The sequence below is a fragment of the Brassica napus genome, chromosome C6, assembly GCF_020379485.1.
Source record: "Brassica napus cultivar Da-Ae chromosome C6, Da-Ae, whole genome shotgun sequence".
Taxonomy (NCBI): domain Eukaryota; kingdom Viridiplantae; phylum Streptophyta; class Magnoliopsida; order Brassicales; family Brassicaceae; genus Brassica; species Brassica napus.
This window is the reverse complement of record NC_063449.1, coordinates 32,284,026-32,299,372: the sequence shown is the minus strand read 5'-3', so window position 1 is coordinate 32,299,372 and position 15,347 is coordinate 32,284,026. Positions and strand designations below refer to the sequence as shown.

Sequence of the window (15,347 nt, the reverse complement as noted above, 5' to 3'; positions counted from 1 at the left end):
AAACGCAAAAGAGTCTCATTGACGGCACCTTGACGATGCCGAGTGAGGTCGAGAAGCCTACCGAAGCAGAGTCGGAAGACTGTGAATTCCATGATTGTGGGATGGATAAGGGCGTCTATATCACCCCCAATTAGATCAACATCACCTTCACGCCTTCTACGTACAAAATGTGGGGCGACTTGAAGAGAAGGTTCTCTGTAGGTAATGCAGTGCGTGTGCATCAACTACGAGCGGAGTTGGCGGCGTGCAAACAAGGGCTCCAGCGTCATGGACTACTTTGGTCGTCTTGTGTTAAAGTGGGAGGAGCTTTCTCAGTTACAAGCCCATCCCAAGTGTACGTGTGGGGCCTCTGAGAAGTTTGTTTCAGAGTATGAAGAAAAAGTTCATATGTTCTTGATGGGGTTAGACGATGCTCGATTCGGTAATGTCTGCAACCAACATCATCGGTATGGAGCCTTTGCCTGATCTCAACTCAGTGTATCAGAGAGTTGTGAGGGAGGAGAGACGTCTCTGACAGCTCGAGTTGAGAGCAAGCAAGATGCAGTGGGTTTTCTGTCTACAACAGACGGAAGTTCGAGTGATAACTCGAGTATGAGTGGACTGATTGCAGCGGTAGCTCGCAGTCGTGGAGGTCCTGTTGTATGCTCACACTGTGGGAGAACTGGTCACGACAGAAGGATTGCTGGCAACTCATCGGCTTTCCCGATTGGTGGGCAGAAAGAAACCAAGGTGGTGATCGCGGTGGTCGTGGCAAAGGAAGGGGACGAGGTGGAAGAAGTCAACATCAACAGCCTCGCTCCAATGTGGCTCAAGCGGCATCAGGATCAGGAGTCTCAGCACTTACCCTCGAGCAGTGGGCCTCTCTGACCCGCCTTACTTGATCAACAAAAGCCAGCGCCAATACCAGACAAGTTGAATGGTAAGCGTCAAACCAGTGAGGTGATTCTAGACACAGGGGCATCTCACCATATGACCGGTGAGATAAGATTGTTAACTGATGTAGTAGACATTGTGTCATGTCCTGTTAACTTTGCCGACGGGAGTCACGTTAAAGCATCAAAGAGTGGCTCGCTTAAGCTTTCTGATAAGCTCACTCTGAGAAATGTCCTATATGTGCCTAATTTAAACTGCACATTACTCTCTGTCGCCAAACTATTGAAGCAAACCGGTTGTCTTGCTGTTTTCACTGACACACTTTGTATATTATAGGACCGTTTTACGAGGATCTTGATTGGCCCGGTGAAGAACGGGATGGAAATATGTTTATTGATGTCACCATGGTCCGAGGGTACAGAGTCAAGGCTGCTGAAGACAAGACTTTGTGGCATCGGAGATTGGGGCATCCAGCTTTCGGTGTTCTAGGGCATTTACCTTTTGTTTCTGGTGTTTTAGAGAAATAAAGAAAAATTTGGAGGTTGTGATATTTGTTTCAAATCTAAACAGACTCGTGGGGTATTTCCCGAGTCATTTAATAAAGCTTCTGTTGCGTTTGAACTAATACACACCGACTTGTGGGGTCCCTATCGTAAACAATCCTCTTGTGGAGCCGTCTACTTCCTCACCATCGTAGATGACTACTCGCGAGCGGTCTGGATACACTTGCTTCTCGAGAAAACAGAAGTCAAAACGGTCTTGCCTAATTTCTGTACGTTGGTTCAAAAACAGTTCGGTCGTCCAGTGCAGAAGGTAAGAAGTGACAATGGCACTGAGTTTATGTGTCAGGCGAAATATTTCGCAGCTAATGGGATCATACACCCCAGACGCCATGCGTAGCCACTCCACAGCAGAACTGGAGAGTCGAACGGAAACATCGTCACATACTCAACGTGGCTAGATCTCCACAAAGTTCTGGGGTGAAAGTGTGCTTGCAGCGGCTCACGTCATCAATCGAACACCGTCTAGTTTGCTCAAGGGAAAAACACCATATGAATGCTTGTATGGCAAACCGCCAGCATATGAGGATATCAAGGTGTTCGGGTGTTGTGCTTTGCACACAAGGCGTCGCGAGACAAAGATAAGTTCAAGGAGTGGAGCAGGAGATGTATCTTTGTGGGCTATCCATTTGGAAAGCGAGGATGGAAGCTATATGATCTGGAAAGCCACGAGTTCTTCATATCTCGCGACGTAGTGTTCTCTGAGAGTTCATTTCCATATGATGTCGAGACAGGAGCATCCCCTACTGAACTCGTTCCACCAATGGTTCACAACTTAGGTGATGTTGAGTACGAGTTACAAGTTGTGGAACCCAGGGGGAGTGATGATCCTACTGCAAGTGTACAAGGTGAAGTAAGAAGTGAAGAAGCAACCACTGATGGAGCTGCAGTATCTGATGTGTCGTCTACAGAAGCCACGGTCGCAGCGCCAGAACAGATTCAAGAGAGCGTTCAGGTAGAACCACCTCTTGGGAGAGGAAATCGTGTCTCTCAACCGAACGTGAGACTTCAGGACTATATTGCCTACAACTCGCAATGTCTCCTCGATAAACATACTCCCATTCCACCTACAACTCTATCACGGTCTTCTCAGATTCGGTCCAAGGTACGTCCTCATACCCCATATCGGCACATGTCTCTGACGCAGTGTTCTCAAACAAACATCAAGTTTTCCTCGCAGCCATAACAGCTGAAAGAGAACCAAAGAGCTTCAAAGAGGCCGTGCGGGATCCTTGTTGGAATAACGCCATGTCAACTGAAGTTGTGGCTCTTGAGGGACATAGAACGTGGGATGTGACAGATCTGCCGAAGGGAAAGAAAGCGCTAGCATGTATGTGGTTATACAAATACAAGTTCCACGCCGACGGCACCGTAGAAAGACCCAAGGCTAGACTTGTTGTGTGTGGAAACAAAAAGAGAGAAGGTGAGGACTATTTCGAGACATTCGCACCTGTGGCAAAACTAACTACGGTACGTACACTGCTCGAGGTCGCAGCAGCTAAGAACTGGGAGGTACATCAGATGGACGTTCATAACGCATTCCTCCATGGAGACTTGAAAGAAGAAGTGTATATGCAGATGCCACCCGGTTGAACACAGATAAGCCGGGCAAGGTTTGTCGCTTGCGCAAATCGCTGTATGGCCTTAAACAGTCCCCGCGGTGCTGGTTTGCGAAGCTAACCGAGGCATTGAAGCGGTTTGGTTTCAAGCAGTCGTACTCCGACTATTCTCTCTTCACTTTCATCAAAGGAGATAGCTCATTGCGTGTGTTAGTGTACGTCGACGATTTGATCATTGCCGGAAAACAGGATGAATATGATGATCAAGTTCAAAGCGTACCTAAGTGATTGCTTCAGATGAAAGACTTGGGGAAAGCGAAGTATTTTCTTGGAATCGAGATAGCAAGGGGTCCGCAGGGCATGTTTCTAACGCAGAGAAAGTATGCATTGGACATTGTGGCAGAGGCTGGACTGCTTGAATGTAAGCATGTCTACACCTATGGAACAGAACCACAAGCTTCGGTCTGACAAAGGACCAATGTATAAGAACCCAGAGAGGTTTCGGCGGTTTGTGGGTAAGTTGGTGTATCTGGCCATAACCAGACCGGAGCTTAGCTACTCGATACATGTACTTCCCAGGTCATGCACAAGCCGCGTGAAGTTCATTGGGACGCGGTTGTTCGAGTATTACGGTATTTGAAGGGATGCCCTGTCAAGGCATCATGCTAAAAGCGATAAGTGATCTGCGTCTGCGAGCGTTCTGTGACTCGGACTGGGCTGCATGTCCAACGACTCGACGGTCCCTTTCTTCGTTCGTCGTACTATTGGGTGATTCTCCCATCTCTTGGAAGACCAAGAAACAACAAACACGGTCTCGCATTCATCGGCTGAAGCGGAGTACAGGTCGATGGCAGTAACGCTACATGAGCTGAAGTGGCTAAAGCGATTGTTGAAGGACTTGGGAATCACACATCAAGAAGCGATGGAGTTGTTCTGTGATAGCGGCAGCGATATACATTGCAGCGAACCCTGTGTTCCATGAGAGAACGAAACACATCGAGGCTGACTGCCACAGTGTTCGAGATGCAGTGCAAGATGGATCAATAGTGACGCGTCATGTTCGTACTACTGAGCAACTTGCAGATATAATGACCAAGGCGTTAGGAGCTCCTGCATTCCACTATCTACTGACCAAGTTGGTGTTCGTAACCTCCACGCACCAACTTGAGGGGGACTGTTATAGTGTGTTATAGTGGTTAAGTGTTGGTTATGTGTGTACCAAGTAGATAACGATACTTGAGGGATAAGTTATTATTGTAACCGTGTAGATAAGTACGAATAGATATCAGATGAGATGAGATCGTATGTGTTGAGATTCTCTAGTCTAGTATATATGTAAATCTCACGTTGATGAATAAGACTCAGAACATTCTCAATACTTTCTCCCTCTGTTTACAAACATCAACTAATGGCAGACCAACTTCAAAATCCCTTAAACACTTCTCCTAAACCGGGTCTGATCAAAGAAGAAGAACAAGAAATGGTGGCCTTGCATGCCGAGAGGATCGTGTACTCCTCGACGTTCCCAATGGTTTTCAAAGCTGCCTTGGAGCTGGGAGTCATCGACACAATGGCTGCGGTTGAGGATGGCATGTGGCTCTCGCCTTCCGAGATAGCGTCTCGTCTCCCTACTAAACCCACCAATCCAGAGGCTCCACTGATGCTGGACCGGATGATGCGATTACTCACCCCTACTCGATCTTGAAATGTCGTGTTGTTGAAACCGGAGAGAACGACCAAACCGAAAGATCGAAAGGGTATACGCAGGTGAACATGTTTGCAAGTTTTTCTTGAAAGATAGTGACGGCTCGGGTTCTCTCAGATCTATGTTCATGTTGTGCCATGACCACGTCGTTTTCAAGAATATGTACGTTCTATATATTAATAATATGAAATAAATGCAATTACGTCAAGTTAATTTACATATTCTCCTAACTAATATTTTTCTACAGGTCACATCTAAAGGATGTGATATTACAAGGAACAGATGCATGTGTTTCTGCCCATGGTATGAAAGTCTTCGAATACATTGCATCTGATGAACAATTCGCTGAGAAGTTTAACCCGGGAATGTCGGAATCTTCAACCATGTTCATGAAGAAGTTTCTAGAAAAATACAAAGGATTTGAAGATGTTAACACCTTGGTGGATGTTGGAGGAGCTGTTGGAACCCTACTATATGTAGTCACTTCCAAGTATCCTCATATCAAGGGCATCAATTTCGACTTACCACCGGCTATAGCCTATGCTCCTGCTTATGCCGGTAAACAAATTAAATAAAAAACTTGATATATAGTTTGTGTATTGAAGTGTTAATAGTTACATTCTAATAAATAATAATCTCCTAAAACTGTTATTGTTATATATCTTGATTAAATCTGTTATTATAGGAGTGGAACATGTGGTGGGAGACATGTTAGTAGAAATTCCAAAGGGAGATGCTATTATCATGAAAGTAAGTATATATGCATATAAACTATCATGATCTAATTAATACATATTTTGAACAAAATAAAAAAAGGTTTGATTGATGACAGTGGATACTGCATGCTTGGAACGATGAAAACTTTGTTAAAATTCTCAAAAACTGCTGGGCAAGTCTTCCAGAGAGAGGAAAAGTGATAGTTCTCGACGTGGTTATGCCAACAGAACCAAAGTGTGACGACTTAGCTTCTAACTTGCGGTTCACTTTGGACATGTTCATATTAACACAACGTTCAGGTGGTAGAGAAAGGACTCTTCCCGAATTGGAGGCTTTAGGTTGTGCTGCAGGCTTTAGTCGTTGCCAGTTCATTTGCCGGGCCTATTCTTTGTCTCTTATTGAGTTGCGCAAATAGATTTGAGGTTTGCAAAAATAAGAACCACTACTTGTCCCATGAATACTATGCATCACTAAGATGCCTATGTTTTGATGTTTATCTACCAGAAATAAAAGCGGAGAACTTTTTTTTTTTTTTTTTTTGTCAACAGAGAACTTGTTATTATGTGTAATATATATGTGTGATAAACAAGTATGGGTGTTTCAGTTTTTTATTTGGTTAAGTTTTAACATTCGGGTATGGAGTTTTAAAAAATTGCTTGAATATTTATAAAATTGAGTTTGGCTTCGATTCAATTATTGTAAATTTTGGTTAGGATAACAATATATAGACAAATTAATACCGGAGAAAATTAAATTTAAGGTTGATTTATATTTGTTAATTTGGATTACTTTTTTAGAGTTTAGAGGTTTTGGGTCTGTGTGCTCATACATCTCAGATATCTAGTCCTAAACCATTTCAAATTAGCTATTTTTAGAAAAGAACAGTTCTTACAGCATTTTCAAATCTACTGTATTTTCAGATTAAATCTCAATTTGGAATAAATTTTACTCCACTATTAATTTCAAACTAGACCCTGATCAGCGCGGATATGAATTTTCAGTTTTTAATTATTTATTTTATTAAATGATGTATTTGTAATATTCGTTCATATTATATTCATTAAGTAAATATTTTTTGCATCTTAAACTATCTATACTTTTACGAATGTGTGATATCATATAAAAAATATTAAAAAATGAGTATATAGAGTTAATTAGATAATTGTAAAAACAGAAATTTTCTTTCGTGTGCGATATCATATAAATAATGATCCACCCAGTTAACAAAAATCATGATTTTTTTTTATTTGTAATTTTTTTTGACCATTTTTTTAAAACTATATTAAATTTAACATATTTTAATTAGAATATTTTTAATATATTTACTTTTTTATTTGAAATGCAACTCAATATTTTTTTAAAAATTATAACAAAATATTTTAAAAATATTTTTAGAATTTGTTTATTAGCTCAAATTACATTTTAAATTAAAGTTATCCTAAAATATGATAAGTTTTGATGTAAACGAAAACTTAAATTATGTCAAAAATAATTATATTCAATGATAATAACAATTTAAATTGATTATTTTTTAAAAAATACAAATTTCAAAAATATTGTTTGAAAGAAAATTCATTTATCTTTCGAATATAAAATGAAAATATTATAATTAAATAATGAAAAATATAAATAAAAACCATAAATTTAGCAAATGACAACTGAGTTATATTATGGTAAAACATTTTTTCTAACAATTTAGCAAATGACAAATGAGTTATGAGCAAATAATACCATATAATTTTTAAAAACATAGCCGTTCTTAAATATTTTTTGAATAAATAATTATTTTTAAATTTAATCAAGTGAAAATAATATCCGTATAATTGTGTGAGTCAAATTCTAGTTTTATTGATGCATGTTATATATTAGTGCTGCATGTTTTAGGTAACATTTTAATGATGCACGTTTTTAAAAATCTTCATTATTAAAATTATGCACGTAAGGATAACTCATGAGTTTTTTTGGTAGATTAAATGACATTATGTCCAAATTTATTTAAGGATATTTCATTAGGGTAACTGAAAAAGACAAACAATAAAATAGGAAGTTTAAATTCATTTAAGCATATTTCATTAATGTAAACAAGTAATAAATTAGACAGTTTTATTTGTTTTAGGATATTTCATAAATGCAATTGAAAAAGACAAGAAAAAAACAAAAAAAAATTAATTAATGAAGTAAGAATATTTTCAAATGGGTACTTTTCTTTTAATAATATAGATAGATCAGTGTAAAAGATAAATTTACTTTTTTTTTTTAACACAGATAGATAGATTTACTTCAAAAAATGGAAAAATATTAATTCATCACAATAATATGATCGTTGTGATTTTTTTTTGAAGTGTTTCAACTCTCTACCAGATAATTCATTACAATCAATCAACGATTATTTTTGTCATATTAAGACATTCAAAGACTTTATTATTACAGATTCATTACATCTGAGTACAAGGTTTTGAAGATTACACAACCAACAACTGACACTGAAACACAAACTTAACAATAATGTTAAAACGAGTCTTACTTCAGATGCTAGACTTAAGATCCTCCGAATGAACCAGAGGCTTCCACGTTGGGTTTCTAGGAAGAAACGTGTCCTGCAAAACCCACACACCGATTCAAACTTTCAAGATCCACGAATTTTCGAGATCGGAATCAGAAATTGAGAGATCTTACGGAAACGTATGAGCAGGAAGGGATGACGGAGAGGGAGTGAGAGGAAGCGTGTTCGAAGGCGGCGACGCAGAGGAGGGAAGCTAAACCTAACCCTCGTTTTGAGGAAGGGACGTAGGTGTGGACCAGATCCATTACTTTTCCGTCGTTTCTCAGCTTGTAGTCGATGAAAGCTTCGTGATCTTCGGTTTCGAATCGGTGTTTCCCCGCGTTCCAAACTATCTTCGGTGGCTCAGTCGCCGTAATCTTCGCTCCCGATGTCGCCGCCATCGCCAAATGATGTAACCGTGAACCAAAGGAAAGTTTCATTATCCTTTGTCATTTGTGTTATGTTTGGGCCTTTTAATGGGATGAGTATGGATCGTTATAGGCCTTTCAGGTAGGCGTTATTGGAAGTTTGGAACAGATAATTATTTTTATGACATGAAGACAAAAAGGCTAATTAACGATCATCATAGTTAAATATCATTAAATTATCTTGTCTTAACAAGAAAACATATTCAGTTTATATGTTTGGTGATATTCGTGTGCGTCTAGTCTATCTCGATGCTCCTCTCATTTTGTGTTAATTGTTGATGAGTTCTATTTCGGTAAGCTCGTCTTTGAGCGCAAGGTGGAATACTCTTCTACTGAAGTTTTGTTTTATTCTCATGACTCTCGACATCTTTTTTCTTCGTGTCTTTGTTAGTTTTTTATGGGTTTGTGTTGTATCCATCATTTGGCTCCGGGTGGTACATGTTACCGCGCCGGCTTATGGCTCTGGAAGGAATGTATTCCTTGCCGGCTCTGGTTTGTAAGAAACGTTGTTTTTGTGTTTAATATAATCTACGGATGACAAAAAAAAAAAAAACATAAATGCTTTGAAAAGGACAAGAAGTGATGAAGAACAGTCAGTTTTGAATATGTTCTCCGCTGATTACAAAGTTTAATGAAACATACAAAAGTTAAAAAAAAAGGTCCTACCGGAAGTCAAACCCAGGTCGCTGGATTCAAAGTCCAGAGTGCTAACCAGTACACCATACAACCTTGGATGTTTGGAGGGTAACTATACAATAATTTATATTAATAGAGTTCACCGAGATTAAACAACCTTGATATTGTTATTATTTATATTGTATATGAGTCATAACTTATGATAGATACACATGAAAGCTTTCTTAAAAACCTAAAAGAAAATCTAAATCTTTTTTTTTTGAAAATTTAAATCTTTAGATTCATTCATATGTTTTTTTTAAGAATAAAGAATTGAGAATGGAACACATATCGACAGTTTATATCATCTTTAATGTATTTTACTATTTTTGTCTCTAAAATAGAGAATCTATAATAGAGACGAAGTTTACTCCAATATATTTCCTTATTATAGCAATCTTCAAAATATAGAGTCAAAAATAGAGATTATTATTTCTTCCTCTAATATCTATTTTAGAGGAAAATACAGTAATGGTTTGAAGTCATTTTCTATAGATAAAAATAGCAATGGGTTAGAGATTCTCTCAGAGAAACTTGTTTGATCTTAGGTTCTGTATTTTCTTGATGGAGAGAGAGACTTGTTCTTGGATCTTCTCTATAGCTTTGTTTCAATGTCTTGAAGACAAAGTTTAGATTCTTCATGCTTATCTCTGATTATGTCAAAAGATATCTGCAGCTCAGCTTTCTCAACCTCCATCTTCTCCAACTTTTTTTCTACCTCCACTATATCACAAACGCTAGCTCCAAGCTCAAGTCTCAACGTGTGCTCTCACTACTTCTCTGTCACATTTAACTTTTCTTTCAAGCTCATCTTTCTCCGCTTCTAACTTCTCCAACTTTTCTTCAAGTTACTTATTTCGGCAAGTCAATACTTCTATTTCAGAAGCCAATGAGTGTGAACAAGAGATTCTTTTGTGACAAACTCAGGTCCAATCTTACCGTTTGGTGTCTCGGGGCAAAGCTACAAGACGAGGAAATCACCCATGAGATCAATATCAATGGAAGGAGAAGTTCCATGAACCACTTCATTCTCAGCAGCCTCAAGCTTCTCCTTCATCTCAACCACTTCATTCTCAGCTTTCTCCCACCCATCACAACAGTCAACATGATACTTTCACTAAAACTAGATATGTGTGGTTCTTACTTGAATATCAGATACTGTGTCTGATTGTATAGACACTCACTCTGATTCCCCAAAGCTTCTCTCAGATGACTCTCTCTTGCGTTTCACCATTACAAGAGTAATGAGATGAAGGACTGAGCCAACCAAATAGCATGCAAGAAAAGAGAGAATCTTGGCTATTATCATAACAAATGTCCGTTTCATAATATTAAAACCCCAAATCGGAGGGCATCACGTAAAAGAAGTAGACAGTTACGAATGACTAAAGAAGTTCCCAAACATTGGCTAGAAACACACAAAGGAAGAGAATCTTACAAGAGAGAGATAATATGATCCTCACAAATTGATTAACACTTTGCAATGGTTATAGTATGAGAGCATATAGATTGTTTGAACTCCAGTAATGTTTTTGTGTCTACAACTCTTTTTCTACTCTCAAGCAAACCAACTAAAGAGCAACACAGACAAGTTGTGTTTTAGAGAAAACAAAGAAGAAGATTTAGGAAGCATATAGCTTGGTGAGATCTTCAGAGAACTCCTTCCTAATTACATCTCTTTTAAGCTTTAGTGCTGCTGTCACTAACCCTGACTCCGGCGTCCATGGAGCCGCCAACACTTTGATCTTTGCTGGTATCTCAAACTTCTCCAACCGTGATTGTTTAGCCGCCTAACAAAAAAATAACAACACACCAGATATTATCTAAGGAACTGACTGGGGACTGGGTTAAGGTGTTTTCAGGATGAACGAACATACCTTGACAAGAGACGCATACACTTCTTTCACGGCCTGTTCTTTCGCACACAGCTCTTCGAAGTTGGTGAACTCTATTCCTTGCTTTGATGCCCAACCTTCGAGTGTTTGTTGCGCAGCGACCACAAGAGCCACACAGTAACTGTAAAACGGATCAGCATGAACCATTATGTTTTCAACGTAGGGGCTTATACTGAGAGCAGCTTCCACCTGCAAACATAAAAAAACAAAGTTCATATTACGCTTTTCTGCACTAGTGAGTAAACATTCAGTTCGCGAAGACTATACTTTGCCCAAGGAGACATATTCCCCATGCTGAAGCTTAACAATATCCTTCTTTCTGTCTATTATCTCAAGGCAACCATCAGGGTGAAACTGTCCTATGTCTCCTGTGTAGAACCACCTCATCCCCTTTTCATCAACCTTTTGAAACATCAAAGTGTTAGAGAACGGTTATATTGAACATTGCAGAAAAAAACTAATAGATGTTGAGTTTCCAACCTTGTAGACTTCTTTAGTCTTCTCTTCATTCTTGAAATACCCAAGTGTAATATTTGAGCCACCAATTACAATTTCACCACGAGGCATTGGCTTATCACTGATCAAGTAGCCACCTTCCGGCCAGTCTATTAGCTGAAACAAGATATGATCATATGATCATAAGATCAGCAAATGAGTTAGATTAAGTTTTGAAGGACTGGTGGATAAAGTCAGGTTAAGAGGTTACCTTAACAAAGGAGCAAGGAAGTGGAGCACCCACACGGCCAACGGATGTGTCATCAAACTCCGAGAAAGTTCCACCAGCACAAGTCTCTGTTAGCCCATATCCCTGACCGATCGGAGCCCTGAGGAATTATCAGAATGTTAGATCATAACAGAAATGAGAGTAGCAAACCTCTCAAGAAGATATTAAAGGATGCTTTTTACCCAACGCATATGTTAATGAATCTCTGAGTGTCACCAGAAAGAGGGGCTCCACCAGAGAGCAAGTAACGGAGCTGACCTCCCAATACTGCACGGATTTTACCAAACACAAGCACATCCCATAGGAGCTTCTCCAGTCCCCAGGCTCCAAACCAGCTTCCATTGATTGCAGATAATCTCCTCGCATATGCAAAGTCGAACAGTTTCTTTGCCGCTCCTCCCTTTGCATCAACCTGATGATCAGAAACTGTCAGTGTTCATGCAATCATAAGGTCTTAATCACATTTAAACAAGTTGCAGAGCCAAAGAGTTTCAATGTGAATCAAACATGCACAAACCTTTTTGCGGACACCGTCCCTGACACGATCAAGAATGGCTGGAACAGCTGTCATTATAGTAGGCTTCAGCGCTGTGACATCTCCCTTTGTGCCCTTTTTAATCTTGTTTGAAGTATCAGTGAGCGTCAAGGGAGATCCATATCCAATAGCACTCCCAATAGTAGCCATTACACTCTACAACAACGATATTCAGTTCATATTCAATAAACGCATTGAGAGGGTCAAGGAACTGCAGGATAAACACAAGAAGATACCTCAGCTGCTAACTCAAGGATGTGAGCCAAAGGTAAATACGCCATGTATGTGTCCCTCTTCCCGAGGTCTGGAACAATTGTCATCACTGCTGAAACTGTAGCTAGGACATTACCATGCGTCATCATAACACCCTACACGATTTGAGGAAGTGAGATAATCAGATTACTAGTAAGAGCTCTGAAACAACAGAAGTAAGAGAGTGAACTGGTTAACCTTGGGGAGACCAGTGCTTCCACTAGTGTACATTATAACAGCAACATCAGCTGAAAGTGGGAAGCTAGGATCAACAGGACTTTCACGCCCAAGTTTCTGAACATCAGCGAGCGAAGTCGTCGTCCAAGTACTGCTCGCTTCAGATGGGAACTCGTCATCCATGCAAATGACGCGTTTGACAGTCTCAAGCTGTTGGCTTATGTCCATGAGCTTCTTGAGTTCTTTGTTACCACAGATCACGGTTGTGACCTCTGTCTGAAGAAACAAACAAAGAAAGACATAACTAACTAGTAAACAAACAGAGAAAAGAAGCAAGGAGCTCTATACCTCATTAAGCGAGTGACAAAGAGCTTCCTCTCCTAAAGACGAGTAGATAGTAACCACAGTGACGTTGCGCCTGAAGCAGCCCTGTAACGCAATAAACCACTCTTCTCTCGTATCCGCAAAAATAGCCACACGCTCCTCAGACTTGTGCCCAATCTGAACCAAACCAGAAGCAAAACTACACACAGCTTCAAGCGTCTCCCCAAACGTCTTCCACTCGTAATCACCCAAATGAAGCTTCTCAAAGACCTTCCCGTCCTCGCTAGTCTCGACCTCTCTAGCGATCAACCTCCTGGTGCCAAGGAAGAACCTGTCGCTGTGGCTCTTACACGAGATCTCGAATAGCTCCGGGAGAGTGGAGATGTCTTCCCAGTGGGAGCTGACGGGATCTTTGAACCTGTGGTTCCTAACGGTATGACCCGGCTCTCCACCGACGTCGTCGACGACCACGCCTCGTTTCTTGTCTTTCTTAGCGTTGCGGACCAAAAGGGTTAAAGCTAGAGGGACAATGACACCAGCAGCGTAAGGAATCATCTTTCACTTCCTGTAGTAATCAATGGTGAACGTCTTTATTCACATAATCAATACAGGGAAGAGCTACAAGAGTACACATTTGTTAAAAGCAGAAGAACACTCTCGTAAAGTTAGAACTTTTTTAAAAAATTTGATTTGATCTGAGACAGAAAAGTTTTAAACTTTTGGAAGATCTGAGAAAAGGGAGAGAGGAAACAAACTGATCAAAGCCTTTTAGAGAGAGAGAGAGAGAGAGAGTTCCATGAAAGATTCGAATAATGTAGAAGAAGAAGAAGAAGAGCTTACTTACAGTGATCGACGCAGATGAACGGAGAAGCAAAATACAGCAGAGAGCGGAGGTTCTTATTATTTAGAGAGATAGGCGGTGAGGGGTATAATGGTCTTTTAGCGGAGACGTCGAGAGGACTGTGGAGGCGGAGAGAGAGAGTCACGAAACGAAGAAGAAAATAAATAAATAATTTTTTTTTTTTGTTTTGAAGTATTTTAAGGAGACCATACACGTGGATCACACATGACGTGGAGGATGGAGAGATGATCTAGACCGTAGGATGTGTGTTAGGTTAATAATCTGACAAAACGGCCATGCAATGCAAATGGAGCCTCCTTCCAGTTGGTACGCCAAATTTAAATGAATCTCTCCTTTTTTCCTTAACAAAAAAATAAAAAAAATTTGAATCTCTGTTCTACAAAACTCTCTAATAGTCATACCTTTCGCACCTAATTTCACAACCATATCTATCTGCTTTTTTCTTTTGTAATCCCAATAAACAATAAAACGAAAAATTTGGACAAGTCAGGAATATTTTGGTCGAGTTAGATAAGTTTGGAATTTGAATTGACACTTGCGTTGGTTACTTGTGAAAATGCTTACATTGTGTTGGTTGCTTACTTACTTTGGAGACTGATTCTTCTTCTGAAACCAAGAAAAGAGTGTAGTAGCTACCCTACATCACCAGATCGTAATTCAAGATCATGCTCTTGATCTTGTGTTACCCTCTCATCCGATAAAGCATCATATAACATTAGGAGTCTTGGTTAGATTACACAAATTCAAAAAGCATGAAACTAGTCAGGACGATGCTTAGGCTAACTATTAAACACTACGGAACTCTGTAAATGGGCTTAGTGGCCCAATTAAATATCTTCCCGAAGCCTAAGTATGCTCCGGGTCCAAAATCAGTTTATCGAAGAGGAGATGTTATAAATTAGATAGATAGAAAAAGAAGATGAAGAAAAAATGAACACACACATAGTTGTAAAGTAGTTTGTTAGCAGTGACATCGAAAATCCGAGTTGATGACATGGCGGATGACATGGAAAATTAGTTAATTAGCCGATAAACGAATATATAACTCAGCCTACGTAAATCAGCTCTCGTGTACAATGTAAGTCAGCCGAACCGTGGATACTATTTCAATAATTAATCTTTTGATCCGAAATCAGCTGTAATTAGGATGAAAAACCATAAATCAGTTGTATCGTCACATAAATCAGCCGTCAAACAAATGATATTCTAGTAATTAATCTTTCGCTAATAAGTCAGCCGTAAACAAGCTGAGTTTAATGTTAATTCATCCTATTACGGCTGATTAAATATAAACTCAGCCGTAACAACATCCAATTAGTCAGCCGTAAATTAAATAACTCAGCCAGTCGATATTCATTAACTCAGCCGTGGAAACATACCTCAGCCATGTCTTAACTACAACTCAGCCGAATATTCCAGCAAATCAAACCGCCGATGTATAAGTTACATGTAACTTGTGTATGTAAGTCAGCCGTTATCACATAAATCAGCCGTACCGGACGGCTGACTTATGTTCTTA

The 15,347-nt window shown here is 39.6% G+C and overlaps 2 protein-coding genes and 1 pseudogene across 3 annotated transcripts; 1 reads left to right on the top strand and 2 right to left on the bottom strand.

The window, feature by feature from the left end:
• Positions 1-4,316: 4,316 nt before the first annotated feature.
• On the top strand, positions 4,317-5,944 carry LOC111211952 (annotated as a pseudogene).
• A 1,845-nt stretch (positions 5,945-7,789) lies between these two features.
• Positions 7,790-8,473, bottom strand: LOC106372083 (acetyltransferase At1g77540). Its single transcript, XM_013812211.3, has 2 exons — positions 8,091-8,473; positions 7,790-8,011 (listed from the first exon to the last, which is right to left on the bottom strand). Exons 1-2 carry the CDS (start codon positions 8,394-8,396, stop codon positions 7,940-7,942), a joined length of 378 nt encoding a protein of 125 aa, XP_013667665.2. The 5' UTR covers positions 8,397-8,473; the 3' UTR covers positions 7,790-7,939.
• A 2,039-nt stretch (positions 8,474-10,512) lies between these two features.
• LOC106390503 (long chain acyl-CoA synthetase 9, chloroplastic) lies at positions 10,513-14,009 on the bottom strand. 2 transcript variants are annotated; one of them, XM_013830986.3, is made up of 11 exons: positions 13,811-14,009; positions 12,991-13,531; positions 12,664-12,918; positions 12,450-12,581; positions 12,196-12,369; positions 11,861-12,090; positions 11,661-11,778; positions 11,435-11,566; positions 11,222-11,356; positions 10,937-11,143; positions 10,513-10,849 (listed from the first exon to the last, which is right to left on the bottom strand). In XM_013830986.3, the coding sequence occupies exons 2-11, from the start codon at positions 13,519-13,521 to the stop codon at positions 10,682-10,684; spliced, it is 2,082 nt and encodes a 693-aa protein (XP_013686440.3). In that variant the 5' UTR covers positions 13,522-13,531; positions 13,811-14,009; the 3' UTR covers positions 10,513-10,681. The 2 variants fall into 2 exon arrangements, with proteins under 2 accessions (XP_013686440.3, XP_013686441.3); XM_013830987.3 differs by having other exon boundaries at positions 13,807-13,969.
• Between the last annotated feature and the right edge of the window lie 1,338 nt (positions 14,010-15,347).